At 41.9% G+C, this 27018-nt stretch overlaps 1 protein-coding gene across 1 annotated transcript in view; it reads left to right on the top strand.

Moving 5' to 3' along the window:
• The window catches only part of LOC138818287 (protein FAM114A2-like), a 68543-nt gene that overhangs the window by 254 nt on the left and 41271 nt on the right, over window positions 1-27018 (top strand). The window contains exon 2 of the mRNA XM_070009277.1: window positions 117-201. Coding sequence (XP_069865378.1) covers window positions 117-201 — 85 coding nt within the window. The remainder of the gene's footprint in view (window positions 1-116; window positions 202-27018) is intronic.

Genomic DNA, 27018 nt, shown 5'->3' on the forward strand with positions numbered 1-27018 from the left:
TGTGGCAAATTGAGGCTCTGAGGACAGGGATTTGTCCACTCTGCAGAGTCAGAATTAGAACCCAGGGCTCTTAGTGCCAATTATGTAGTCTTATTTCTATTTTCCATACTTTACAGTCTGTCCGCCTTTCCATTGCCCTCTCCTGTGGTCACACCTGGTCCAGCGTTCTCTTTCTGAGTAGTACCCTCTTTGCACATGCCGGTATCCCCAGGGTGTGAGGCTTTCTGTAGGACCGGTTCCCCCATCACTTCTGCTCCCCTCCCTCACCCCCACCTGGTGATCCTGCTGTTTTTACTCAGGTCAGTCCCTTTCACGTTTTGCCATTTGCACAGGGACCTGTGGAACACCCTGCCCCTTTTCCCTATTCTTTCGCTGTCCTATTTTTGTGTCAGGTCCTGTGAATTCCTTGGGGAGTGAGTGCAAAGATCCTCTTGGAGCTTCCGGTCCCTTGGATGGGGTGAAAAGTCAATTTCTGGTTCTTGAGGAACATGCCACCTTTGACCCTCCCGGAGTATAGAGGTGTCCTGGTGGAAGGATCCCCCAAAATGTCCCAGAGTGCTGTCCCCTGAGGGCAGAATCCCACATACCTTCCTTCTCTACTTCTTTCTGATAAGATGAGATATATCTTGTAGCCCAAACTGTGATAATAATTGTTTTTGCCTCTTTGAAACTCACTCATGTCTCACGTGTGTGTACATGCATATGGACTAAATTGGCATTTTTCTTCATGTGCATGTGTGTGCATGCTCAGATCATGGCTCTTGAATTCAGGCCCTGGGTGCTGTCCTTTACTTGTTTTTCACTCATGGCTGGTACTCTACCACCTAATCCACAGCTCGACTTCTGCCTTGTTGGTGGTTCATTAGAGATAAAAGTCTTACAGACTTTCCTGGGTGGGCTGGCTTAAAACCAGGATTCTTAGATCTCAGCCTCCTGAGTAGCTAGGATTACAGGTGTGAGTTTCCAGCTCCTGGCTTGGATTAACATTTTCCTGCTCAATCACATCACTCTACCTCTCTCATCTCCTGGCAAATCTATGCATGCTTGAATTGCTTTGTATATTGGGACATTTCAGATATGCTTAGGGGATTTTTGTGGTCCATGGGAAGTGGGTAATGTTCATATCAGGGTCAGAATTGACTGTTGGCTGCCCTCAAGGGAAGAGGCTGACTTTTTGAGGTTGATGGGTTTTCCTTTCTCCTCAGTGTCAGGCTGCTGCCTGGCCATTCTGGTATCTTGAGCACAGACAGTTCTTTGCCACAAGGTGGATCAATTGGAGCTTAACAATTGCTCTAGTTAATTGTTGCAAACCATCCAAGAGGAGTTGGCTTGATCTTTACGGTACATCTTAACTGTTCAGAAACTGAGGAAAGTTAGCAATGGCCTTTCCTAAACCCTGAGTTCAAACCCTGATAGCCAGCCTAGCCTTTTCCCCGTTAAATTCTGTGTCTTGTATGTTTTTCTTTCTTGAAATCTCCTTCAATTCCTATCCTGTACCAGTATCAGGGTGAAGAGGCCAGAGCTGTGTTAGGCTTTGTCATTAACTTTCTGTATGTGCTTATCATCCACCAACTCCATCTTTTGGTTCGGTTGCCAGCATTCTGTGATGTGATTAGTAAGTGCACACAGAGCTACTGCTTTTTCCTGGGCTTTTGTCTTTGACAGCCTCCCTAGGTTCAGGGGTTCTATAGTGGCAAAGCCCCAGGCAAAGGGGGTGTGTCCTGCCCAAGTGCACGTCTCCTGTGGAATAGCTGTGACCAGGTCTAAAAGAGCTCTTGACAGGCTGCCTTTGCCTAAAGAAAGTTGTCATATTTCAGTTAAGGCAGGTGCCAAAGAAGTTCTGATTTTCATTTCCTATAGACCTAGATGTGTAGAGAGGAGGCCAAGGTTAACTGCCAGTTTGGCCTGAGCTTTCAAAGAAAATTACTCACATGTACAAGAAGGTCTTGATTGAATAAAGCAGACTTTGGAGCAGAAAGAGTGGAGAGCAACAGCTGGATGGATGTTCCTTGGAACTCTGACCTGCAGTGTGTGGATAGCTCATGGGGCAGTTTTAATTCTTGGTTAATTTCTTTTTCTCTGGAATAGCATAAAGAGGAGGAGGACGAAGTGGTGAATGGGATGGGTGTTTCAAGTCTTGTCAACTGGTTGTTCTTCCTTTACAGAAAATTTCTCCTTCCTGGGTGCAGCAAACAGCTCTTTTGCAATGATAAGCTTTTCTAGGTGCTATAGGATGCAGCATTCAGCTGCTGCCTTTCAGGAAGATCCTGCCAAATTTCCACACAGCCCTTTCGTGTTCTATTCTCTTTGTAGAGGCAGAGCCCTGGGCTTGGCCTTCCCAGTTAGATCCTTGTTTGAATGGCAGCTGACCTCGAAGGAAGAGGCTGACTTTCTTCCAGTCCTCATTCCACACTATCCCTGAGCATGCATGTAACACATCATGCTGCTGTCTGGGAAATCTGCTATCTGGAGCACTCTGCACCATTATGAAGCATTGACAGTTGGTTCTAAGATCAGTCTGTCACTCTGGTAATTGTTGAGAACTTTCCAACAGTACCTCCTCATTGATCTTCCTGGCAGAATTAACCACAGAGGCTCTGGAAGGAAGTCTTGACAGGACTTTTGTCCTAAAGAAAATTAGGTTCCTTGTGGATTTGAGAGAAGTTTATCTGAGGGCAACATGCCCACTATTTGAATAGTCCTCAACTCTTTGATTCCTCCACTGAAGATTAAAAGAGCATTTAGCTGTCATCTGTTAGAATGTAAGTCACAGAACTGCCACCCAGTTCATCCTCAGTGTATCTCTGGAACTGGGCAAGACATCTGATTTATAAAGGACACATAATGCTTCTAGGGTTTCTGAATTCAAGTGGTCAGACAGCTGGCTTCTTAGAAAGCTGCAAACCAAGTAGGAAAGCCAGCCATGTAAAGAAATACCTCGAAGTGAACTTGGTTAACTGGAAATATGTCCTATACCAGTTAATTGCTTCTAATGACGTTTGAGCTGTATGACCCAGTTGTGTGCATGTCTTTTGTATTTTGCGTATACCTAACCTTCTGCATCTTGTACTTGGATCATAGTCAGAAAGAGAAAGACTTGAATGAGACTTTTGCTTCTCCAACAACCACAATGGCATGGGGAATGGAGGTAGCTTTTGTAACCTTTGTAGCATGTACAATTCAATGGGGAAAGGATGTAGTCTCTTGTAGTTCCTGTGGCCAAGAAATGCATCGTGGCCTCAGTAGGTGAAGATATCTTGACATAGTGTGTTTTTTAAGTACACAGCACATGTTGTAGCACTTGGAAAAATGGATTTTTGCTGAGTGAGTGTTAAAGTGGGAGGGAGGTGCTTGAGAAGTCACTAGTCCATTATGGAAACAGGCAGAAAAAGGGACATCACTTACTCGAGTTCTCACAGGAGGAATGCAGACATGAACGCAATGCTCTTCAAGTCATCTGTGTTCTGCTGCAAAGACTTTCCCTCGTGAGTCAAATTTTCATGCTGCAGTTTTGGTAGCCAGTACTTAATTACACCATGTGTTGCTGGAACCTCCCCACCCAACACACACACACAAACACACACACAAACACACACACACACAACCCTACCTTTTGTGTGTTTGTGTGTGTGTGTGTGAGTGTGTCTGTGTGGGTATGTGCCCACACATATGTCAGTCCTGGAGCTTGTACTCAGGGCTTGGGTGCTGTCCCTGAGCTGATTTTGCTCAACGCCAGTGCTGTACCATATGAGCCACATCTCTGGTTCCCAGTAGGTTCCCTCCCAATTTTAGTACTTAATTGGACACCAGAGTTTCATGGTCTTGTTACATGGGCTGCCTTTGAACCATGCATGATCAATAGATCTTAGCCTCCTGAGTAGCTAGTGATACCTGACTTTTTTGCAGATCCATTTTTGTAAATTTTCTTTCCAGCCTCTTTACTTTATATTATTTTTGGTGGTACTGAGGTTTGAATTCAGTGCCATGCATTTGCTCATTTGCTTGCTTGGCCAGGCTCTACCACTTCATCCACACGTCCAGCTTGCAGAGTCTCTCCCCCCCCCTCTTTCTCTCTGTTTTTTTATTTTTTATTTTTTGGTCGGTCGTGGGGCTTGAACTCTGGGCTTGGGCGCTGTCCCTCAGCTCTTTAACTTAAGGCGAGTGCTCTACCACTTGAGTCACAGAGCCACTTGTGGTTTTCTGGTGGTTTATAGGAAATAAGAGTTTCATGGACTTTACTGCCCAGGCTGGCTTTGAATGGCGATTCTCATATAGCAGCTTCCTGAGTACTAGAATTACAGGTGTGAGCCACTGGCTCCTGGATTCTGGTTATTCTTTTGGGGGGGGGGATCCCGTGGTGAGGCCAGAACTCTGAGCTTGGGTGCTGCCCCTCAGTTCTTCAGCTCAAGGCTAGTGCTCTACCACTTGAGCCACAGCTCCACTTCTGGCTTTTTTATTTTTGCTTATGTTGTGCTCAGGAATCTAACCCAGGACCTCAGGCATACAAGGCAAGTGCTCTACCACTGAGCCACCTTCCCAGCCCCTCTGGTAATTTTTATATGTATTTTATTGTACAAATATTGTATAGAGGGATTACAGGTACATGAGTAAGGTAATGAGTACATTTCCTATTGAACATTATTGTTACCTCCTCCTTTGTTTATCCCCTACCTTCCCTTCCCTCCCCACCTCCCTCAGCTCCCCCTCCACCTCCCTCAACTCCCCCTCCCAGCGAAGTTGTGTCTTCTACATCTCATTGTTACAATGGGTCAACCTGTATCCTTATTTAAGCATTTTATTATTTCCTTTCCCTCCTCAAATTACAAAAATGTATTTATGAGATGCAGGGCACTGGAATCAAATACAGTGAAAACAGGGAGGAGAACAAAAAAAACATAGTACATTATAAATACGTTAAAAACAATAGCAAGAAAGGAAAAATCACTGTGTCCCTATCTTGGTGGTCCTTTTGCTTAACATCATCTTATATGGTCGTATGTACATAGCTTTTCACCTTTCCTGCTTGTCCTAGACATATACTAGTTATTTAAAATAAGGGAAACCATAGGACCTATGTGTCTTGGGGCCTGGCTTACTTCACTTAAAAAATATTTTTCAAGTCTTTCCATTTCCTAACAAATGGGGTGATGTCATTCTTTCTGATGGAGGCATAGAATTCCATTCTCTCTCTCTCTCTCTCTCTCTCTGCCCCCCTCTCTATATATCATATTTTGTTGATCCATTCATCTACTGAGGGGCATCTGGGTTGGTTTCATATTTTAGCTTTGTAAATAATGCTGCAATAAATATACTTGTGCTGGTTTGTTGGTTAATTTTTAAGATGAGGGTTCGTGAATGTTTCTGCCCTTGCTAGCCTTTTTTCTTTTCTTTTCTTTTCTTTTCTTTTCTTTTCTTTTCTTTTTTTTTTTTTTTTTTTTGTCGGTCGTGGGGCTTGAACTCTGGGCCTGAGTGCTGTCCCTCAGCTCTTCAGGTCAAGGCTAACACTCTACCACTTGAGCTACAGTGCCACTTCCGTTTTTCTGGTGGTTTATTGGAAATAAGTTTCACGGACTTTCCTGCCTGGGCTGGTTTTGAACTGTGATCCTCAGATCTCAGCCTCCTGAGTAGCTAGGATTACAAACGTGAGCCACTGGCGCCCAGCTTCCTTGCTAGCCTTAAACTGTGTCCTCCTGCTCTCAGTCACCTGAGTTGCTAGAATTATATGCACTTGGCTTATAATTTTTTTTTAATTTGGTTATATTGAGGATTAAACTTGGGGCTTTGCCCTTGCTAAGTAGGAGCTTAGCACTTACTCCATGCCTCTAGCCTTATTTTGGATTGGTTATTCTCAAGGTAGGATCTCATTTTATGCCTGCAATGTGATTTTGTTGCTTCCTTTTGTCACTGGGAAAGATAAACATATGCGATTGTGCTTCTCCCATAGCTGAGATATCAAGCATGCCCCACTGCTTCAAGTTATTGGTTGATATGAAGTCTCTCAAACTTCTTGTTTTGGTTTTTTGACTAAGGCTGACTCTGATCCTTCACTCTTTACCTCCTCCGTAGCTAGGATTACATGCCTGAATCACCATGCTTGGATTTACTTTTAAAGTAAGGGAAAGTATAATAACCTGAAGGACTTCAATAGGAAAGTAGAGAAAGTAAATCACACGTGCCATGTGGCACTGTCGCTGCTATGCATAGAAAGTAGGGCCAGTTCACTATCAGATGCAAGTAATAAATTGAGCCAGTCAGGCTTAAATGATTAAGAAGACCCACTAGCTCTAGTTGGCTTCAGGTATGGTATGATCTGGAGGTTTGTGGGACTGTCAGGGCATGGGCTTTTTCTCTCTGAGTTCTCTTGGTTCTGCCTTTATCTTAGACTGAGCACTCTGTCCTCCTCTCATCCCTTCTCACCTTGGTGGTAAAATATGATAACGCTTTCTGATATTATATCCATATGCAGAACCTATAGGAGAGAATCTGTATCTGTGGCCTCTGTAGAAAAGACAAGAAATGTCTTTTCCTATTATCTTAGCATGATCTGTTTTAATCTTATTGGTCCACTTTGGATCTGATGTGTTTATTATGATAGGATTCATTCACAATCACACTAGTCAGGAAGATGGGCTGTGCTGGGTGACTTATCCTACCTTAGAGCTAGGGATGGGTTTGGGCCACCCCGGTCATATGGAAAGAGCATTTAAAGACAAAAACCACAGGATTAGCATAAGACCCCAGGCTCCCCAGGATTGGTTCAGCTTAAAAATCAACTGCACGGGAATTTTTGTGACACTTCTTGAAAACTAGTTGGTTCCCTAGGGGGAGGCTTCTCTGGAGGGGAGTCCACATAGTTCCAGGCTCGCGATTGGTTGACATTTGACCTAGTTTGCTGGGCTGGCCAGATGGTCCTTGTCTTGAGCCCCCTGCCATGAGTTTTTACACAGGAATTCAGGAGAACATACTCTTTTGTTCTTTATCTATGTTTGCAGACCTTGTCCCTGGGCCTGCATCTGAACTTTGTAACTTTTTAACTTATTTCTGGGAAGGGAAGAGTCAGTGTTAGCGCAAGCAGGTTTACAGAAGCAGAATTAGCAGTTAGTAAGTTAGTAAGTTGTAATGGACATAGCCCCAATTTCAATCTTTCAGGATTACTGGCATGAGCCACGGGTGCCTGGCTTGTTTCGTTGCTGTGTTTGACTGAGTTCAGGAGGCCAGACATTTAACCTCCCTGGACCCTCTGTTTCCTGGCCTGTAAAGTAGAGCTTTCCCTGTCTCCCATACCAGGAGAGTACAGCTAAAATTGGGCTTGTCAGAGCCAGAAGCTAGTGACTCATGCTTGTAATCCTAGTTACTCAGGAGGCTGAGATCTGAGGATCGTGGTTCAAAATCTGGGAGACTCTTATCTCCAATGAACCACCAAAAAAGCCAGATGTGGAGCTGTGGCTTAAGTAATAGAGCACTATCCTCGATCACAAAAGCTCAGGGCCAGTGCCCAGGCAGGCCCCTGTGTTTAAGCCCGAGGACTATCGTAGGATGAAAGGATAGGGTGGGGCTTTTTCGGTTTTTGACCCATACCTCTTCCCACCTGGCTTTCCTTGGGACAGCTGTCAGGTGCTGTGGCAAGTATACAGTGGTGAATGGGATGGACTGGAAAGCAGGAAGAGCAAATGGCACTCCAGACTTCCTGCCGTGTATATAACATTCCTTCTCAGTGTTAGAACTTTAGGCAAGTTATTTTCATCTCTTTTCACCTCTTTTCTACCCCTGTAAAGGGGACTTGAGAGAATGAATTTTAGCAACTTGACTCAGACAATTTTTAGGGATTCTAATTAATAACACAATTTATACAGCATTTTGAGATTTTCAAAGAACTTTTCACATAAGTGATCTCACCAAAGTTGTCTTAACAACCAGAAGGTGGTATTTGGGCCATTTAAATGATAAAGGAATGAAGGCCAGAAAGACAGTTTATGGCAAAGCGAGGCCTCTGTGTCCACAGTTTCATATAGGGATCTTGGTTACTTTCTAAAAGTTTATCCTTTTGTTCATTGAGCTAATAATGACAGGTTCCCATAGTCCTTAGGCTTCTCCTGTTCACAAGGATTGTTTTTCTAAGACAGGATCCATCTATCTAGCCCATGTTTGCTTCATACTCTTAGTATTTTTCTTGCCTCTGCTTCCTGAGTGCCACAATACATGGCCATAGGGATGGTTTTATTGAGGTCCTCCATCTTTCTTTAGTCTGCTTTGACTGGGAGTGTAGCAGGGTGAGAGCCAAGCCCTGAGTTCTAAAGTTAGCTTGTATTCACAACTCCCAGTTGTCCTTCTATAGCTGAGTGGCCTGGGACCTGAATGTTTTCATGTGTACAAGAATGGTAAACTTACCTTTTTTCATGCAGGGCTGGTGCTCTACCACTAAAGCTGCACCTCCATTTTCTACATTTCTTTCTAGTTAGACATAAGAGTCTCATAGATTTTCCTGCCTGGGTTGGCTATGAACTGTAATTCTCAGATCTTAGTCTCCTGAGTAGCTAGGATTACAGGTATGAACCGCTAGCATCTGGCCATTAAGCATATATACATAGAAACATATACATATACATATACATACACATATAAATATACATATACGTACACATATACATATACATATACATACATACACACACACACATATATATATATACATACATACATACATACACACACACACACACACACACACACACACACACACACACACACACACACACATATATATATATATATATATATATATATATATATATATATATATATATGAGCCACCTTCCGAGCCCCTTGGAAGCTGTTTGTTTATGTCTGGATCTTTACCCTGCCAGGGAGGGATGGACTTTCTGTGTAGCCCTGGCATAGTGACCCATGGCAAAAGGACATGTAGCTAAATACCAAACCACTTTCTACACATATGTCCTTGCACCACACCAGCCACAATGCTAGCAAAGACCAGAAGCTGGGATTTGACAGAAATTTATTCAAGAGTCCTAAACTGGTTCTTGGTGTGTCCAGGATAGCAAGGAGAGTTTTGGATCTGGCCAGTGTGGAAGCATCAACCTCACTAGAGCACCAGATGTTAAACTAGAAATTGGAAAGCCACTGGTTCCCGCTTTGGGCCTCAGTTTTGACTCTTGCTACATGGTGCTCTGTGGTCCATGAGGTGGTTCAGTGCCAAATTATACAGGACTTGTGTTCAAGAGAAGGAGGATTTGCATTCAATGACAAATTTACATAGGCCTTGTCAGTGAGAATATCTTCATCAAGAGGATTTGAGGGAAGGTTGTGGTTCCTGCTCTGTCTGTGAGCCTTTAGCTGGGCTCTGGTCTTCTCAGGCTTGTTTCTACTTCTGTGAAATCCTTCCAGGAAACCTCTTCACATTGAGTTGCTAGGGCACCTGGGGCTCCTCTTGGCTGTGACAGCTTCTGACACTGCCCTTATTTGGGGGCAGCTTGGATGGTTTTGAGTAGCCCTAGTCAGACATGCCTTAGAATCCATTGAGATTCATCTTGTGTGTTTTTTATTTTAGATGGAAGTACATGGGTTTGGGAGAAGAAAACTAGAGAAGTATATGCCATTCTTAGCACAAAGTTGATGTATTTTTATGGTCAATTTGACCTTGATCACCTAGTCCATGGACCTTCATAGTTCTCCAATGTCAAGAATCTCTTTTTTTCATTCTTTTTAAAACTTTACTCCCCCCATCCTCCATTTGTCTCTTTCTGTGCCAGTACTAGAGCTTGAACTCAGTGCCTGGGTGCTGTCCCTTAGCTTTTTCATTCAAGGCTGGTGCTGTACTACTTAAGCTATACCTCCAATTTGGGGTTTTGCTGATTCATTAGAGATAAGGGCCTCATTGATGTTTCTGTTTGTGCTGGATTTGAATTTCTTTTCTGTTTTTAGATTTTTTTTTTGTTTTGTTTTTTTGGGGTATGGTTGTGGGGCATAAACTCTGGGCCTGGGTGCTGTCCCTCAGCTCTTCAGCTCAAGGCTAGCACTCTACTACTTGAGCCACAGTGCCACTTCCGACTTTTTTCTTTTTGCTTATGTGGTGCTGAGGAATCGAATCCAGGGCCTCAGGCATGCAAGGCAAGCGTTCTACCACTGAGCCACCTTCCCAGCCCTGGATTTTTTTTTTTTTGAAAGAAACGAAAACATTAAAATACATATTTAAGGGTTCATTTTCCTAACATCACATTATCTGACCTTTTCCGCTTGACTCATACCTATACTAGATATTGCAAACAAGGGAAACCATGGGACCTATGCTTCTTTGGGCCTGGCTTACTTCACTTAATATAATTTTTTCCAAACCTTTCCATTTCCTAACAAATGGGGAAATGTCATTCTTTCTGATGGAGGCATAGAATTCCATTGTGTATATATACCACATTTTCTTGATCCATTCATCTACTGAGGGGCATCTGGGTTGGTTCCATATCTTAGCTATGGTAAATAATGCTGCAATAAACATAGTTGTGCTGGTAGCTTTAATGTGGTCTTGTTTGTAAACATTTGGGTAAATGCCCAAAAGTGGGATTGCTGGATCATAGGGGAGATCTATGTGAAGTCTTCTGAGGAACCTCCATACTGCTTTCCAAAGTGGTTGAACAAGTTTACATTCCCACCAACAATGAAGTAAGGTTCCTTTCTGTCCACATCCCCTCCAGCATCTGTTGTTGTTAGAGTTCTTGATTTTTGCTGTTCTAACTGGAGTGAGGTGATATCTCAATGTTGTTTTGATTTGCATTTCTTTTATGGCTAGGGATGTTGAACATTTCTTCATGTGTCTATTGGCCATCCTTGTTTCTTCTTCAGAGAAGCTTCTCTTTAAGTCTTTCGCCCACTTATTTATTGGGCAGTTGATTCTTTGAGGATTTGTTGTTGGGTGGTTTAATTTTTTGAGTTCCAAGTATATTTTAGATATGAGACCCTTGTCCGTTGTATGGCTAGTAAAGATCTTCTCCCAATCGGTGGGCTTTCTATTGATCTTGCCAGCTATGTCATTTGCCCTGCAGAAGCTCTGCAATCTTATGCAATCCCATTTGTCCAACATTTCTTTGATTTGTTGTGCTTCCGGGTCTCTATTCAGAAAATTTCGACCTGAGCCAAGGAGACCTAGGGTTTCTCCTATTCCATCCTGTAATGTTTTCAGAGTGTCTGCTTTGAGTTCAACGTCTTTGATCCATTTGGAGTTGATTCTGGTACAGGGTGATATATAAGGATCTAGCTTTAGTTTTCTACATGTAGTTAACCAATTTTGCCAGCACCATTTACTGAAGAGGCTGTCTTTCTTCCATTCTATTGTTTTAGCTTCCTTATCGAAGATTAGATGGCTATAGGTCTGTAGGTTCATTTCTGGGTTTTCAATTCTATTCCATTGGTCCTGAGGTCTGTTCTTATGCCAATACCAAGCTGTTTTGATTACTATGGCTTTATAGTAGAGTTTGAAATTTGGTATTGATATTCCTCCAGCAGTGTTCTTTCCGTTGAGGAGCGTTTTTGCTATTCGGGGTCTTTTATTGTTCCATATGAATTTTTGGATTGCCTCCTCTATTTCCTTGAAGAATGAGGGTGGAATTTTGATAGGTATCGCATTGAATTTGTAGATAGCCTTGGGAAGTATTGCCATTTTCACGATGTTAATCTTGCCAATCCAGGAGCATGGGAGGTTTTGCCATTTTTTAAGTTCTGTGTTGATTTCCTTTTTCAAGATTTTAAAGTTTTCATCATAGAGGTCCTTCACTTCTTTGGTTAAGTTAATTCCTAGGTATTTTATTTTTTGTGGGGCTATTACAAATGGAGTTGCTTTCCTAATTTCAGCCACACTTTTCTCATTGTTGGCATATAGAAAGGCCATTGATTTTTGGGGGTTAATTTTATAACCTGCTACTTTGCCAAGTGTTGAATCAGCTTGAGTAATTTGGGAGTGGAGTCTATGGGATTCTTTAAATACAAGATCATGTCATCTGCAAAGAGGGAGAGTTTTATTTCTTCTTTCCCTATTTGGATACCCTTTATGTCTGCATCTTGTCTTATTGCTGTAGCTAGGCATTCTAATACTAGATTGAAGAGAAGTGGAGAGAGTGGGCATCCTTGTCTTGTTCCTGAGTTAAGAGGAAATGGCTTTAGTTTTTCACCATTGAGTATAATCCAGCCCTGGATTTGAACTTCTATCATTAGATTTCAGCTTCCTGAGTAGCTAGGCATGCCCATCTCTTTTGAGAAGGCCTGGTGATGTAACACATTATTGGCTGTTTGCTGTGCACCTGGTACAGTGTTGTGTGGCAGGGCTATGAAGACATGCAAGACATGATCTGTGCTTAAGCATCCCAAGAATGAACTGCAGTTCAGATGTGTGCAACAGCACTTTGTGCACCAGGGAATGTGCAGTGAGAGTGTTCATAGGGGCTCCAAGGAAGTTAGTTACCTGACAAGGCTTTCTAATTTCCTGATTTTGTGCTTTCAGTGAATTTCCATAGTTCCCTTCCATTTCCTTCAAACCATAACATTTTAAATGTTACAAAAGGGAGAGAAAATTAAGGAAGCTAGCATATTTCTTTTGGAGACATATCCAGAGACTCGTTATTTTTAAGCATTTGCTTAGCATTTTGTGTTGAAAGCATTTTCAAGTCATTAATTAGTAATTCACATTAATATGTAGATGGAATTAATCTATTCCAGGCAGAAGTTTTTCTTGAGGAAATAAAAAGAAACTTAAGTGCTATTCCTTTCCACCTACATGTCTCTCCTCCCCTCTGCCACACTTTATCTTGATCATGATTTGGATGATCGCTCTGATTATTGCTCTCATTAAGCGCCACAGGTGTCTGTGGAGCTTCCACAAAGTTCGGGTTGGGTGCTTTCCCTCTCTTCTGGACTCTAGGCTGTATGTAGGCTGCTGTGTGGACTCATTATCACTTGAAAATGAAATTGGCCTCATAAATAGTCATCCTCAGAAAACGAATGGCTCTCCCATTTTTATTTTAGTTGCATTCAGCTGAAAGCCTCTTAGGTTGTATTCTTGTTTAAGAAGAGGTTTTTTTCCCCTCCTTTTATCCTTCTTGCTGGTCCTATGGCTTGAATGCAGGGCTAGGTCTTACATGCAAGGCCAGGAGATTTTTTGTTTGATTTTGTTTGTTTGTTTTCTCTCAATGTTAGTGTTCTACCACTTGAGTCCCAGCTCCACATCTGTCTTTTTGGTGGTTATTTGAAGTTATGTGACTCAAGGACTTACCTTTCTTTCTGAGCTGGTTGAAAACCATAATCCTCAGATCTCAGCCTCCTGAGTAGCTAGGATTTCAGGTGTGAAACACTAGTAGCTGGCTAGGAGTTTAGTTTTTACCTTCAGAAAAAAAATCTCTTCCTTTCTGTGGAAAAAGGGCTCCCCTGTCCTCGTATTTGACCAAGACAATAATTTTCCACCCTGTACAGATGAGGAAACTGAGGCCCATGAGGACCAATCTCAAGACTGGTAAAATTCAGAGCTGATATTTGGAGTCTTAACCTCTGGTGGGAGAAGCTTCCAGAGGATGTGATGGTCTCCTCATTACACTCTTGTCTTCATTTTGTCAAGTGGTGAGCTGCTTCAAGAGCTTCCTGTCTATGAGGCCCCCTGTCCTCTTCCTTCCTTCCTGTCCTGACACAGAGGAGGTATCCTGAGTACTAAGATCTCTGTGACATCAGTCATGTATAGAATCAGCCTATTGTCCATGTGGGGTAATAAATCTGAAGATTGTATCCCTGTCCTCAGGGAGCTCTTAGTGTGATCAGGGAAGAGATGCCTTGTACTCCTGGGATCCCATTCATTGACCCCCTCTCTTTCTGCCCTTGCAGGAAATGCCTGTTTCAGTAAGCAGTTATTACATGCCAGGCTTCATACTCACAGACTGCTATCTGTGACAAACTACTTATTAGTAGGTGAAATTATTGTTCCTCTTACCAGATAGGGGATGAAATTCCTACAAAAATCGTTTTAGGGCCAGGTGCCAGTGGTTTATGCCTGTAATCCTAGCTACTCAGGAGGCTGAGATCTGGTTCAAAGCCAGCCTGGGCAGGAAAGTTTGTGAGACTCTTATCTCCAATAAACTACTAGAAAACCAGAAGTGGTGAGGTAGAGCACTTACCTTCAGCTGAAGAGCTGAGGGATAGCACCCAAGCCCAGAGTTCAAGCTCCATGACTGACAAAACATAAAAAATAAATAAAAAATAAATAAATAAAAAGTAATTGTTTAAGGAAGGAGCTAAGAGAAAGAAAATATAGCTAAGAAAAATGAGGGCAGCCGAGGTTACTGATCTCCATATCTAAGAGATATAAAAAACATTCAAGTTAAAAAAAAAAAAAAAAAAGATTGCAGCCAGGTGCCGGTGGCTCAGAACTGTAATCCTAGCAATTCAGGAGTCTGAGAGCTGAGGGTCCTGGTTTGAAGCCAGCCTGGAAAGAAAAGTCTGGGAGGGTCTTTATCTCCAATTAACCTCAAAAAGCCAGAACTGGAAGTGTGGCTCAAATGGTAGAGCACTAGCCTTGAGCAGATAAAGCTAAGGGATAGGTCAGTCCCCAGCTGAGTGGGGCTCAGTGCCCTAGCTCTGAATTCACTCTCCAGTACTGGCACCAAAATAGGAATAATATTAATAATTACTTAAGAAGCAGGAAATACTTAGAATTTGGTAGATGTTGAGTCCTGAAGCTCCCTGTTGAGTTGCCTTGTTTCCTTTGTAGTACTGTTGCAGTGTACATGGTGTGTGTGTGTACACAAGTAACCCTATTAGTTGTTTTATTGTGACCGTTAGGACCCATGAGTAAGAACTATTACAAGAAAACAGAGGTGTTGAACAATATGCTGTAAGCCACAACAGTAGATTGCCAAGCCAGATGGGCCCAGGTATCCTTGATTCTGGAATGTGCACAGTTAACCAATCACAGACAGTATTGGAACCTTGGTTAAATCCCAGAGAAAATAGTTCTTTGCTGTGGAGGCTACAAGATAGCCAGGTAGCCCTGGAAAACTGGCCAAGTGAACATCCTGTGTTAAAATAGGGAGAGGCAAGTCAGTAAGGTGGAGCTCTACAATGCTCTGAAGGAAATGGGCAAAAGCGAAAATACGTGTCCTAGAGGGCCTTGATGTAAGTCTTCTCCCCACCCCCAGCCCAGAAATTGTCCCTCAGCTTTTTGCTCAAGGTTAGCACTCTGCTACTTGAGTCACAACTTTACTTCTGGCTTTTGTGTTGCTTTATTGGAGAAAAGGAGCCTCATTGAATTTCCTGCTTAGGCTAGCTTCAAAGCGAGGTCCTCAGATCTCAGCCTCCTGATTACGATTACAGGCATGAGCCACTGGCACCCATCCTACGATACTGTTCTTAATGGCAGTGGCAGTCAGATGGGGCCTTCATCCATGTTTTATATGATCTCATCCTAATAGATACTGTTCTCAGGCTAGAGTCTAAGGGACTGGCTGGAAAAGCTCAGGCCTGGCCACAGTGACAATTCAGTGAGTTACATTTCTTGGATTTGGATGCAGGCCATCTACTTTGCTTCTTGGGCTCTTGCTTTCAAGTGCTCTGCTCGACTATACCTGGAGTTTCTGGTAAGACGCATGGGTGAATATGAGTACTTTCTCTCAGGTGATGGCCATATGGGGAGGAACAGAGGACAGTGGCCCACCCTGGTTTCACTATCCCTTATTACTGATAGCAGAAATACCAGCTTGTGTTCAGAATGGCTTAGAAGCAGCTCTTGGTGGCTTTGCAGCTTGGCTTTCAGTTCTGGCATGACAGTGCATTGGGAAGGTTCTGGATCCAGAGTCAGGCTCAGCTTTGGGCTCAGTGTCTGCCACGTGCTAGCTCTTGCTTCCATCCCAGATGAGTCACTGTCCATCTCTAAGCTGCCCTGCCATGTCTCCTCCTCATATACCTTCTTCTGATGAAGAAATTCCCTTCAGATAAATAGAGATTCCATGGAAGGAAATTGTTCATGTACAGCTGGTTTCTCCACAAACAGTTGTTCAATTTTATTTCCCTTTCATTTTTCTTCCTCTTCCCAGAGATCACTGCCTCTAAGACCTTGATAGCAGATAGACTTAGATGATTACATGTAAATTGGAGCTGGCTTCTGAAACTCCAGGCGAGTTTCTGCCGACCTGGGAGAATTTTTTAGGGCCCTATGCACCTAATGCATTTTAGTCTTTATTTTTATTTTTCACCTATATTTTTCTTCTCATATTACTTCTAGGTGCCTTTTATTTTCCTTTAGGACTCATGCATAATTTTGGCTGCTTTTAGGTATAATTAATAAAAGGCCCAAATCATTTCAGTGATAGGAAGATTTATTATTTCACATAATAATAACCATGGCACAAGGGTAACTGTAGAATTCATTAATTCAGTTGCTCAGTACTGTCTTCTTTTTTTTTCTCTTTTCTTTTTTGTTGGTCATGGGGCTTGAACTCTGGGCCTGGGCAATGTCCCTTAGCAACTCAGCTCAAGGCTAGCATTCTACCACTTGAGCCACAGTGCCACTTCTGGTTTTCTGCTGGTTTACTGGAGATAAAAATTTCACAGGTTTTCCTGCCTGTGCTGGCTTTGAACCGTGATCCTCAAATCTTAGCCTCCTGAGTAGCTAGGATTACAGGCATGAGCCACCTGAACCCAGCCTGTCTTCTTATATTTATATTCCTACCATCTTTTGAATTGACCATATTGGGTATATTCTCCCAGCTAAAGTTCATCGTCACAAGTTAGCTATTGCAGCACCAGACATCTATGAAAACACAGAAAACAACAGTATGAATGATGGGACAAAATCAGGATTTGTTTGTAAAGAGGAATGAGAAGTGACTGCTGAGGTGATATTAATCCTTGATAAGAAGCATGTACCTTTTCTCTTTTGCCTACAGGTTAAGAACAAATATGTTGTCATGGCATAATGTGATATACATACTGTGCCCTCTACTATTATTTCCTCATTTTACTTCATTCTGTTCCCTACACTAGAAGGCCAAACCAGACCACTAGCTATTGCCAGTACTAGGTACACCTCATTTTTACCTCCGTGTTTTAGGCAGGCTGAGCCTGTGCCTGAACCACACCCTGCCCATGTGCCCTGCCCTGCAGCTGTAGCACAAGACAAAAACGGCTAGAGTCAATAGTAGAAGCAGAACTCTCCTCTGCTCCCTCCCAAATATTATTTTAGACACAATCTTTTTATTTTTATTGTAAGATAAAACAGAAAATACAGCTGGCGCTGTTGGGTTATGCTTGTAATCCTAACTCTTCAGCAAGCTGAGATCTTAGGACTGAGTTTCAAAGCTAGCCTGGACAGAAAAGTCTTTGAGTCTCTTCTCTCCATCAAACCATCAAAAAGCCTGAAGTAAAGCTGTGGCTCAAGTGGTAGAGTGCCAGCCTTGAGCAAAAAAGCTAAGGGACAGCACCCAGGCCTTGAGTTGAATCCTCAGAACTGGCACCCCACTCAGGCTCTATCCAGGATCCTGCTTTCCCTTGATCTGTCAGACCTCCTCTGCCTCCTCCAGCCTGTGACATTTCCAATGTCTTTTCTTTAGCATGAGCTTGACACTTTTGGAAAGGGCAGCTACTGATCTTGTGGGAAGCCTCCTAGTATGACTTGGGTGAGTGTTTTTTTTTTTTATTTTGTTTGGTCCTGGGGCTTGAACTTAGGGCCTGGTTGCTATCCTTGAGCTAGTTCTAGGCTATCACTCTACCACTTGGATCTAAAACACCACTTCCAGTTTTCTGGTGTTCACTGGAGATAAGAATGTCACAGACTTTCCTCTCTGGGCTGGCTTTGGAGCAATATCCTCAGATCTGAGCCTCCTGAGTGGCTAGGGTTTCATGGGTGAGCCACTGAGACCCAGCTAGGCTGATATTAGTTAGTTAGTTTGTTTTTGTATGCCTAATTTTATGACTGAATGAGAAAACTCAGTACCTCATATCAGTTTCTGATGTCTCATTGCCTGGGTGTATCTTTGGTCACCTACTTAAGGTGATCCTTGCCAGTTTTTTTCAGGATGAGGCCACTGTTTCTTATATGGTAATTGGCAAATAATCTAAGTCTACAGTTCAATTGCAAAGAGATTTTCTTCAAAGGGTATCTCTGTGCATGTTTAGCTTAAGAAACAGATGGGAAACAGATACTACGGTTGAGAAGGACATGGGCCAGGTTGGTATCCCAGCAAGATCTTCTGCCTCCTCTCTAAATGGCCCAGCTGATGAAGTGCCTGTGCTTCAACCTCAACTTCTGTTTGAGAACCTAGCCTGATATTGTTGATTTGCCTATAAGGTTTTCTGCACTTGAAGTTCCCTGCAAGAGGGTTTCCTTCCAAACTGAGATTCATAAAGTGAGTTAGGTTTAACAGAAGCAACATAAAATGGAACTGGAATCAAGAAGCATTTATTTAGCATTTATTTATCTGCTACTATGTTAAATCTAAGGAAGGTGAAAGTCATAGTCTCTGTCCACAAATCCAGCACCTTTTCTTCAAGGGGAGGACTTTGTTTTCGAGACCTAATGAAAAAACATTAAAAAAAATCCCCCTGAGGGAGAGCACTAGCCCTGAGCAAAAGAAGATCAAGGACAGAGGCCAGGCCCAAAGTTCAAACCCAGCATAAAGAAAAAGTTTATGGGTGATTTTCACTATCTATGAGATGAGCTTAATATTCTAGTTTAGAAGCCTGACACTAGTGCTCACACCTGTTATCCTAGCGACTCAGGAGGCTGAGATCTGAGGATCATGGTTCTGAGCTACCTTGAGCAGGAAAGTCCGTTAGACTTTTACCTCCAATTAATCAGTAAAAAGCTAAAAGTTGAGGTATAGAACAAGTGGTTAAGTACCAAACTCCAAGGTAGAGTGGGAGGCCCTTAGTTTAAGTCTTATTATAGGTGTATGTGCAATATACATACACACACATGAAATTTTAAAAGTTCCAGTTTAGCCCCAATGATTCTTCAGGAGATTAAGGTGACATAATGATAAGGAACCAGAGTACTGCAAGAGGGCACAAACATACTTGTTGACATGGATTTAGAAGTCTGGTGGAGTCTTTGGAGGCACCTGCACCTAAGTCACTAATTAGGGCTGATGTGCTCCAGTAGTGTTAGTTTTCTGATTTGGATGCTGATTATCCTTATAATCCCTTTCTTTACTTAAATTGTATGATCTTTTGAGCTCCTGTTCTGACACAATGGTTTAACTACATTTGTTTTACTGTTCTCTTTAAATAGCTTTTCACCTGTGAGACTCTTATCTTCAATCACACACACACACACACTCACACACACACACACACACACACACACACACACACACACACACACACACACACACAGTTGGAAGTGGAGCTGTTGTTCAAGTGGCTGGGCCCTAGGCTAGAACAAAAAAGCTCAAAAGCAATTCCCAGGCCATGGGTTCAAGCCCCAGAAATGAGGTAAGAGGAAGGTAGCAGCTATTAGATGAAACAGCAGGATAAGAGGCCAGAGCTAGAGTGGTCAAGCCTATGATCCTAACTACCTAAGGAAGTTGAGATCTGAGGATCCAGATTTGAAGCCAGCCCAGGCAGACAAATCAGAGATTTATCCCTAAATAACCAGCCTGGGTTCAATTTCCTCACCTGACAGAAACAAAAACATAAAAGTAAACAAAATTTCTGGGGAAGGTTTATTTCTTATGATGGCTCTTCTGAAAACACTGAAGCCGTAGAAAACATGGATTCTCTTTTTCTCCTCTCCTGTCTCCCTTTTTCTTTCTTTTTTCTTTTTCTCTGTGCTCTCTTTCTGTCTAGCACATGCTAGGCAAGATATGTAACCACTGAGTTTCATACCTAACCACATGTTTGGATTCTTAGATAATCCAATTCTCACTGGGTGCCAGTGGCTCACGCCTATAAACCTAGCTACTCAGGAGGCTGAGATCTCAGGATCATGGTTCAAAGCCAGCCTGGGCAGGAAAGTCCATGAAACTCTTATCTCCAGTAAACCACCAGAAAACTGGAACTGGCTATATATCTCAAATGGTAGAGTGCTCGCCTTGAGCTGAATAGCTGAGGGACAGCACCCAGGCCCAGAGTTCAAGCCCCATGACTGACAAAAAAAATACAATTCTCTTTACCTCAGAAAAGTTCCATTTTCCTTATATTTATAACCTTATGCCTTTCTAGCTCCAAAAGTCCAGACTTCACACATTTACACTGCTGAAGGATAAATAATGAGATGCATCTTTTGATGAGGGAAGGGTCCGGGGTCATCCTAAAAACCACAAATCAAAGCATCTTACACTTCTGCTTAGAAACCTACTGCCATTTCCCATTAAGTTCCATATTAAGAGTTAAAACTATCCTGAGCTGGGTGCAGGTTGCTAATGCCTACAATCCTAGCTACTCAGGAGCCTAAGGTTTAGGGATCATAGTTCGAGACAAGCTTGGGCAGGAAAATCTGAGATTCATCGCCATTTAACCACACATACGCATACGCACGCGCGCGTGCACACACACACACACACACACACACACACACACACACACACAAACACACACACACAGAAAATAAAAAGAAAACTTCATCCCATCTTATAAGCCTGACAAGACATGGTGTCCAAATCCCAGACCTCATCTTATCTTTGTGCAACCCCCACCCCCATTTATTTGTGCCAGTCCTAGAGCTTAAACTCAGCGTCTGGGCACTGTCCCTGTGCTTCATTTACTCAAGGAACATACTCTACCACTTGAGCCACAGCATCACATCTGGCTTTTTCTGTGTATGTGGCACTGAACCCAGGGCTTCATGCATGCTAGACAAGCACTCTACCACTAAGCCACATTCCAATTTACTTGGCCTCCCTTTTTTTGCAGCTTTTTTCTTTTTCTTTTCTTGGATTGCTAAAATTTGTTAAGGCCTTTGCATTTGCTAGTTAGTCCTCCCTCACCTTTTCCTGCCCCATTCATATAACTAAGCGTCCTCTCAAACACTTTGCTACTGGCCTGGACAGCCCTGTTCTGCCCATTTGGGCCTTGCCAAGTCAGTGGCTTGGGTGACCCCTGACCTCGGGATAATGTGGGAGGGTACTTGGCACTCAGTACCTCTCGGATGGTCAGATCTTCAAAAACACAAAGGCAGTCTCCTTTTCCAAGCCAACATCACTCCAATGACTATGGTCAGCCAACCTTTAAACCACTGGTTGGTGCCCAAACTCAACAAACCAGACCCCAGCCGCATCAGATCTAAGAAGAAGCAGGACCAAGAAGTACACGCGGCCAGACCCACCCAGCAGGGGGAAGTATTCTCCAGGCATTGGGAGCATGTTTTGGAGGTGTCAGCAGTGGCTGTGGTGCTGGCTGGGTGCATGGTACTCCCCAAGTTGTGGTCGGCAGGAGCAAGGTAAGTCCCAGAGTAGGTGCTGGTAGCCTTGATTGCTGAGAAGAGAAAATGAAAGAAAAGGTGGCCTGAGGGTGTGTGGTAGGTGTGAGAGACACAAGCATATGCATTTTGGTTCCTTAAAAATATGAATCCCTTCAGCTTATTTTTTTCTTAGTTCACTGGTGTATTCTCTTCCAATTCATCATAAAATACCCAGAAAACTTAGGAAACCATTAAATAATGCAATTTCACTTTCACCTACCTGTTATTCATTTATGTTTGCTGTGAGATGATGAATTCATTGAGAGTAGAGTATCTACATTCCTTCTACTAATAATATTAACAGCATAAACAATATAAAATCATAGTCTTCCAGTCTAGAACATTCTAGATGATTTTTTGGTCGGTCCTGGGGCCTGAACTCTGGGCCTGGGCACTGTCCCTCAGCTCTTCAGCGTAGGGCTAGCACTCTACCAATTGAGCCACAGTGCCACTTCCGGATTTTTCTGCATATGTGGTGCTGAGGAATCAAACCCAGGGCATCATGCATGCAAGGCAAGCACTCTACTACTGATCCACCTTCCCAGCGCCTCTAGATGATCTTTAAATCATGTAGATTCAAATTTAGATGGTGATGACCAAAAAATAGAGATTACCATTGTTTCCTATTTCAGAGTATGTCCTAATCTTATATGAAGTTACATGAATTACATTTCTACAATGATATATTTTGTATGTATTACATATCGTGCATGAATTACACATATTATACAACACACACACACACACACACACACACACACACACACGTATACATACAGCTTAGCTCCAAGGTGTCTTAAAGTTGCTCTCTGGTTTCATGCCTTGTGATTGTTTTTCTCCCTGGTATTTTAATGGCTCTAGGCAACTGGTACCATATATAACTTTGAGCTTTCTCATGGATTGTTTTTATACCTTTGAACTCTTTCTCTGGCATTTTCACCTATCATAATCCTATGTACCTCTCATGGCAGACATTTGCAGATGCCTATGGGCCTAATAAAGTTAACATAAATGAGTGAATTGAATTCGAGTGCCAGTTTTGAGGTGCAGGAGCGTTGCCTGAAAGGACCAGTTGCCTGAAAGGACCATTTGGCATGAGGTAGTTATTAACCAGTCAGTATAGAGCCTTTGTTTCAAGTTTTCAAGGGAAATTGGACACTTGCACATTTGTATGAAGACTGGTTTTTTTGTATATATTTTTTACTGTAAAGATACTGTACAGAGGGGTTACAGTTACATGAACAAGGTAATGAGTCCATTTCCTATCGAGCAATGTTACCTTCTCCTTTGTTTTTCTTCTTCTTTTTTTATTGTGAAAGTACTGTACAAAGGGTTTACAATTACATGGGCACGATAATGAGTACATTTCTTATCAAGCATTGTAGGCTCCTCCTTTTTTTCCCCTTCCCATCCATTCCCATCCTCCCCTCTGTCCCCCCATCCTCCCCGCCCCCCACAAAAGTTCATTTTCGACATGATGACTTGTACATCTCATTGTTGCAATGGGTCCACCTGTATCCTTATTTAAATGATTTGTTTTTCCCCTTTCCCTCCACAAATTATACCGACACTAAATACAGTGAAAGCAGGGGTTATACTGTGGGGGAGGGACATACAAAGCAACAATGAAATAATCTTATAAATGTGTTAGAAACAATCACATGAAAGAAAAAAAGCATTTGAATACATATCTTAGAGTTCATTTCCCTAACATCACCTTATCTGACCTTTTCTGCTTGACTCAGACATATACTAGATATTGCAAATAAGGAAAACTATGGGACCTATGTTTCTTTGGGCCTGGCTTATGAAGACTAGTTTTTAAACATGGAACTCATTTAAAAGTTTAGACACTATATAGATAAATTAAAAACATCTCTAGGCTAGGTTTGACACTCCAAGCTCTAGACTTTTGTTTGGTACTTTGTGTATGAATAATGTCTTCTGATTCAAAATGGTTGTTTTCCTTTCTGTTAGCATTTTTGGTGTATATCTTAATTATAGTAGTGTGCTGGTCTTTCTGCCTTATTAGTTGCTAGTAGAGGGTTGGGAAGGTTGCTCAGTGGTAGAGCGCTTGCCTTGCATGCCTGAGGCCCTGAGTTCAATCCTCAGCACCACATAAGGAAAAAGTAAAAAGCCGGAAGTGGTGCTGTGGCTCAAGTGGTAGAGTGCTAGCCTTGAGCTGAAGAGCTGAGGGACAACGCCCAGGCCCAGAGTTCAGGCCCCATGACTAGACCAAAAAACAAAAAACAAAAACATAAAAAAACAAATAAAATCTATTTGAAACATTTGATATCATATATTGGCTCTTTCCTGCATGTAGTCCATGTCTCTATAGAATAGGTTTATACATACCTATGTGTATGGGTGAAGGAGGGTGAAATAAAATGAGAGAGAGCAAAAAAGAAGAGGGTGAAGGAAAGGGCATGAAATATATTAATTCTCTCAAGCTATTTGGTTCTCCTTCTCTTTGTTGAAGGGCCAATATGATATTGATTTAATTCCCAAAGAGCTCTTCTGGAAGGAATTAGATTGGGTATTTGAATTGCTGCTCAAAAGTTGATTTGAGGTGCTGGGAATGTGGCTTAGTAATAGAGTGCTTGCCTACCATGCATGAAGCCCATTGCTCAATTCCTCAGTACCACATACACAGAAAAAGCCAGAAGTGGGCTGTGCCTCTCAAGTGTTAGAGTGCTAGCTTTGAGCAAAAAAAGCTCCAGGACAGTGGCCAGGCCTTGAGTTCTAGTCCCAGAACTGGCAAAAATAATGTTGAAGTAGGAGGTCAATGGATATAGCCAAATGGTGGAGCTCTTCCCTGGTATGTGTGGGGTCCTGAATTCTATTGCTCACACTGTAAAAAAAAAAAAAACATAAGTAAGTATGAAATATAAGTCAATCGTCATCTCTTTTTTTAATTTTTTTATTGTAAAGATACTATACAGAGGGTTACAGTTACATGAGCAAGGTAATGAGTACACTTTCTATTGAGCATTGTTAACCCCTCCATTGTTTTCCCCATAACATTCCTTCCCTCCCTACCTCCCCCGAGGTTCTTTTTTTTAAAATTGTGATTAAGTGATTACATAATTTCCAAAATTTCACAGTATTGTGGAATAATGATGCTCATTTAAAGTCACAAGTTCATTCTAACTTTCCTGGAGCAAATTGTCTATCACAGTCTATAACATATAACAGTGTAGACATATACACCATACATGTGATCAGCAGCATGGGGATATTTAGTAGTGGTTCGACCAGATGAGTGAGAGTTCTTTGTTTCTTAAGTCCTGTTAATTTTGTCATATCACCTAACATTTTGGATTTAGCATCCACTTATCAGGGAGACCATGTATTGTTTGTCTCTTTGCTCTTGGCTTACCTCGCTCAACATGATTCCTTCTAGCTCCATCCATTTCCCTGCAAATGCCATTATTTTGTCATTTCTAATGGCTGCATAATATTCCATTGTGTATAGATACCACAATTTTTGGATCCATTCCTCTGTGGTGGGGCATCTGGGTTGTTTCCATATCCTAGCTATTGTGAACAGTGCTGCAATAAGCATGGAGGTTCACATGTCCTTATATATTGGTTCTTGTTGTTCAGGGTAGATGCCTAAAGTGGTATGACTGGGCCGTAAGGGAGGTCAATCTTTAGCTTTATAAGGACCCTCCAGACTGCTTTCTAAAGTGGTTGTATAAGTGTACATTCCCAACAGCAGTGTAATAGGGTTCCTCTTTCTCCACATCCCCTCCAGCATTTGTCTTTGGCTGATTTGTGGATGTGGGATATTCTGACGTCATCTCTTTCGTAACATCAAATGTTCCAATACTAACAGAATTTTGGTATATTTATGATGAATATTTTTAATAATAACAAAATGCCCAGAAAGTGTTTCATACTTATAATCCTAGATATTCCAGAGAAGGAGATAGGAGGATTATGGTTTAAGAGCATAGCAAACAAAAAGTTAGTGTTTCAGAGATAGCAAGCATGGTAGTTTATGTCTGTAATCTTAGGTACTTGAGAGGCAGTGTAAGAAATTCGTGGTCTGAGGCTCACCTGTGCAAATTAGGAAACCCTATCCAAAAAACAAAAGCAAAAGTATTAGAGACATCTTTTAATCACTAGGGCCACCACTACAAATAGGAAACAAAACCCTAAAAAACTGTTCTGACAGAAATGTTTTTGGATAGATTAAATCTCTGGAAGAGTTTTAGTAGTAAGTGATTACTAACGATTTTAAAGGATAGTCAGTAAAAGGGGAAATAGATAATGAACCTCCTCACAATGAAAAACTTGCTCAGGGAAAGACCCTAGGAAGACAGGAAAATGATAAACTATAAACTAGCATGAAATATTTGCAAACCACATAGTAGAGGAGTTAAATCTCCAAAATACAGTGTTCTCAAATCTCTGTAGTACATAATGATAAAAACCAAACCAGAATGATTCGATAATGACCAAAAGATACAAATAAATGTTTCCCTGAAGAGTATATATTCAGCAAATAAGCACATAAAAGGATGCCTTGGTCCCAGCCCTTAGAGAAATGTAACTTAAAAGGCACAGTGAGGTACCACTACATACCTGTCTAAATGGCTCAATCAAAATAGTGACAACACAAGATTGATCAGAATTCAAGTGAACTTGATTATTCATACATTGCCACTAGGAAAGTAAAATGATATTTTACTTGGGAAAAAATAGAACAATACCTGGTTTTTGGACAGTCCTGTGGCTTGAACTCAGTCCCATGGCACTATCCGTGAGCTTCTTTTTAACTCAAGGCTAGCGCTCTACCACTTGACCCACAGTGCCAGTTTCTGTGTATGTGGTACTGAGTAATCAAACAAAGGGCTTCATGCATGCTAGGCTACTACTCAGGTACATGCCCAGCCTAACAGTAACATTTAAAATTTAACTGAGCAGGCATTTTTCCCAGAGATAGCTTTCATTCCCATAAACACCTGTACATAAGCTTTCTGAATCATTTTATTTCTGTGATAGTCCCAAAGTACATTTATACCATGGATTATTCAGAAACAGTAAAAAAAAAAAGTCTTAATACAAGTGGGTCTGGAGGGACTTAAATGCTGTGTAAAAAATCTTAACAAGTGACATGCTATGTAATTCCATCTATACTTCTTTAAGTGACAGAATTTCAGTTGAAATATGTTGAAAGCTGAAGATTGGTGGATTCTGCCACAATGAATTATGCTTCAGTTATGAAAGCTGTTACTAGGAGAACCTGGTGGAAGATCTGTGGGATCTTGTCTGTATTAATTTACTAATGTTCCTGCCTGTGACTCTGTGAAAGTGTCAAAAGATTTAGACAAATAATTTATACTAAAAAAAAGCTGACCTCAATCACTTTTTCCCTTGGACTTTCTGATAAAGATGATCCTGAGACTCCAGTGATAACTGAAGCAAGTCCTATCCTTGAAGAAAGAAACTGTGAGTCAGTGGAGAATTCTGAGTCTGTGAAGAATACTGAATCTGTTGACCAACATACCAATCAAGAGACTTAAAGGAAGCTGTAGTGTCCAGTTGAAAAAACCAGAAGTTGGGTCTTCCAG

The sequence above is a fragment of the Dipodomys merriami genome, unplaced genomic scaffold (genome assembly GCF_024711535.1).
Source record: "Dipodomys merriami isolate MVZ:Mamm:240054 unplaced genomic scaffold, mDipMer1.0.p SCAF_73, whole genome shotgun sequence".
Classification (NCBI taxonomy): Eukaryota; Metazoa; Chordata; class Mammalia; order Rodentia; family Heteromyidae; genus Dipodomys; species Dipodomys merriami.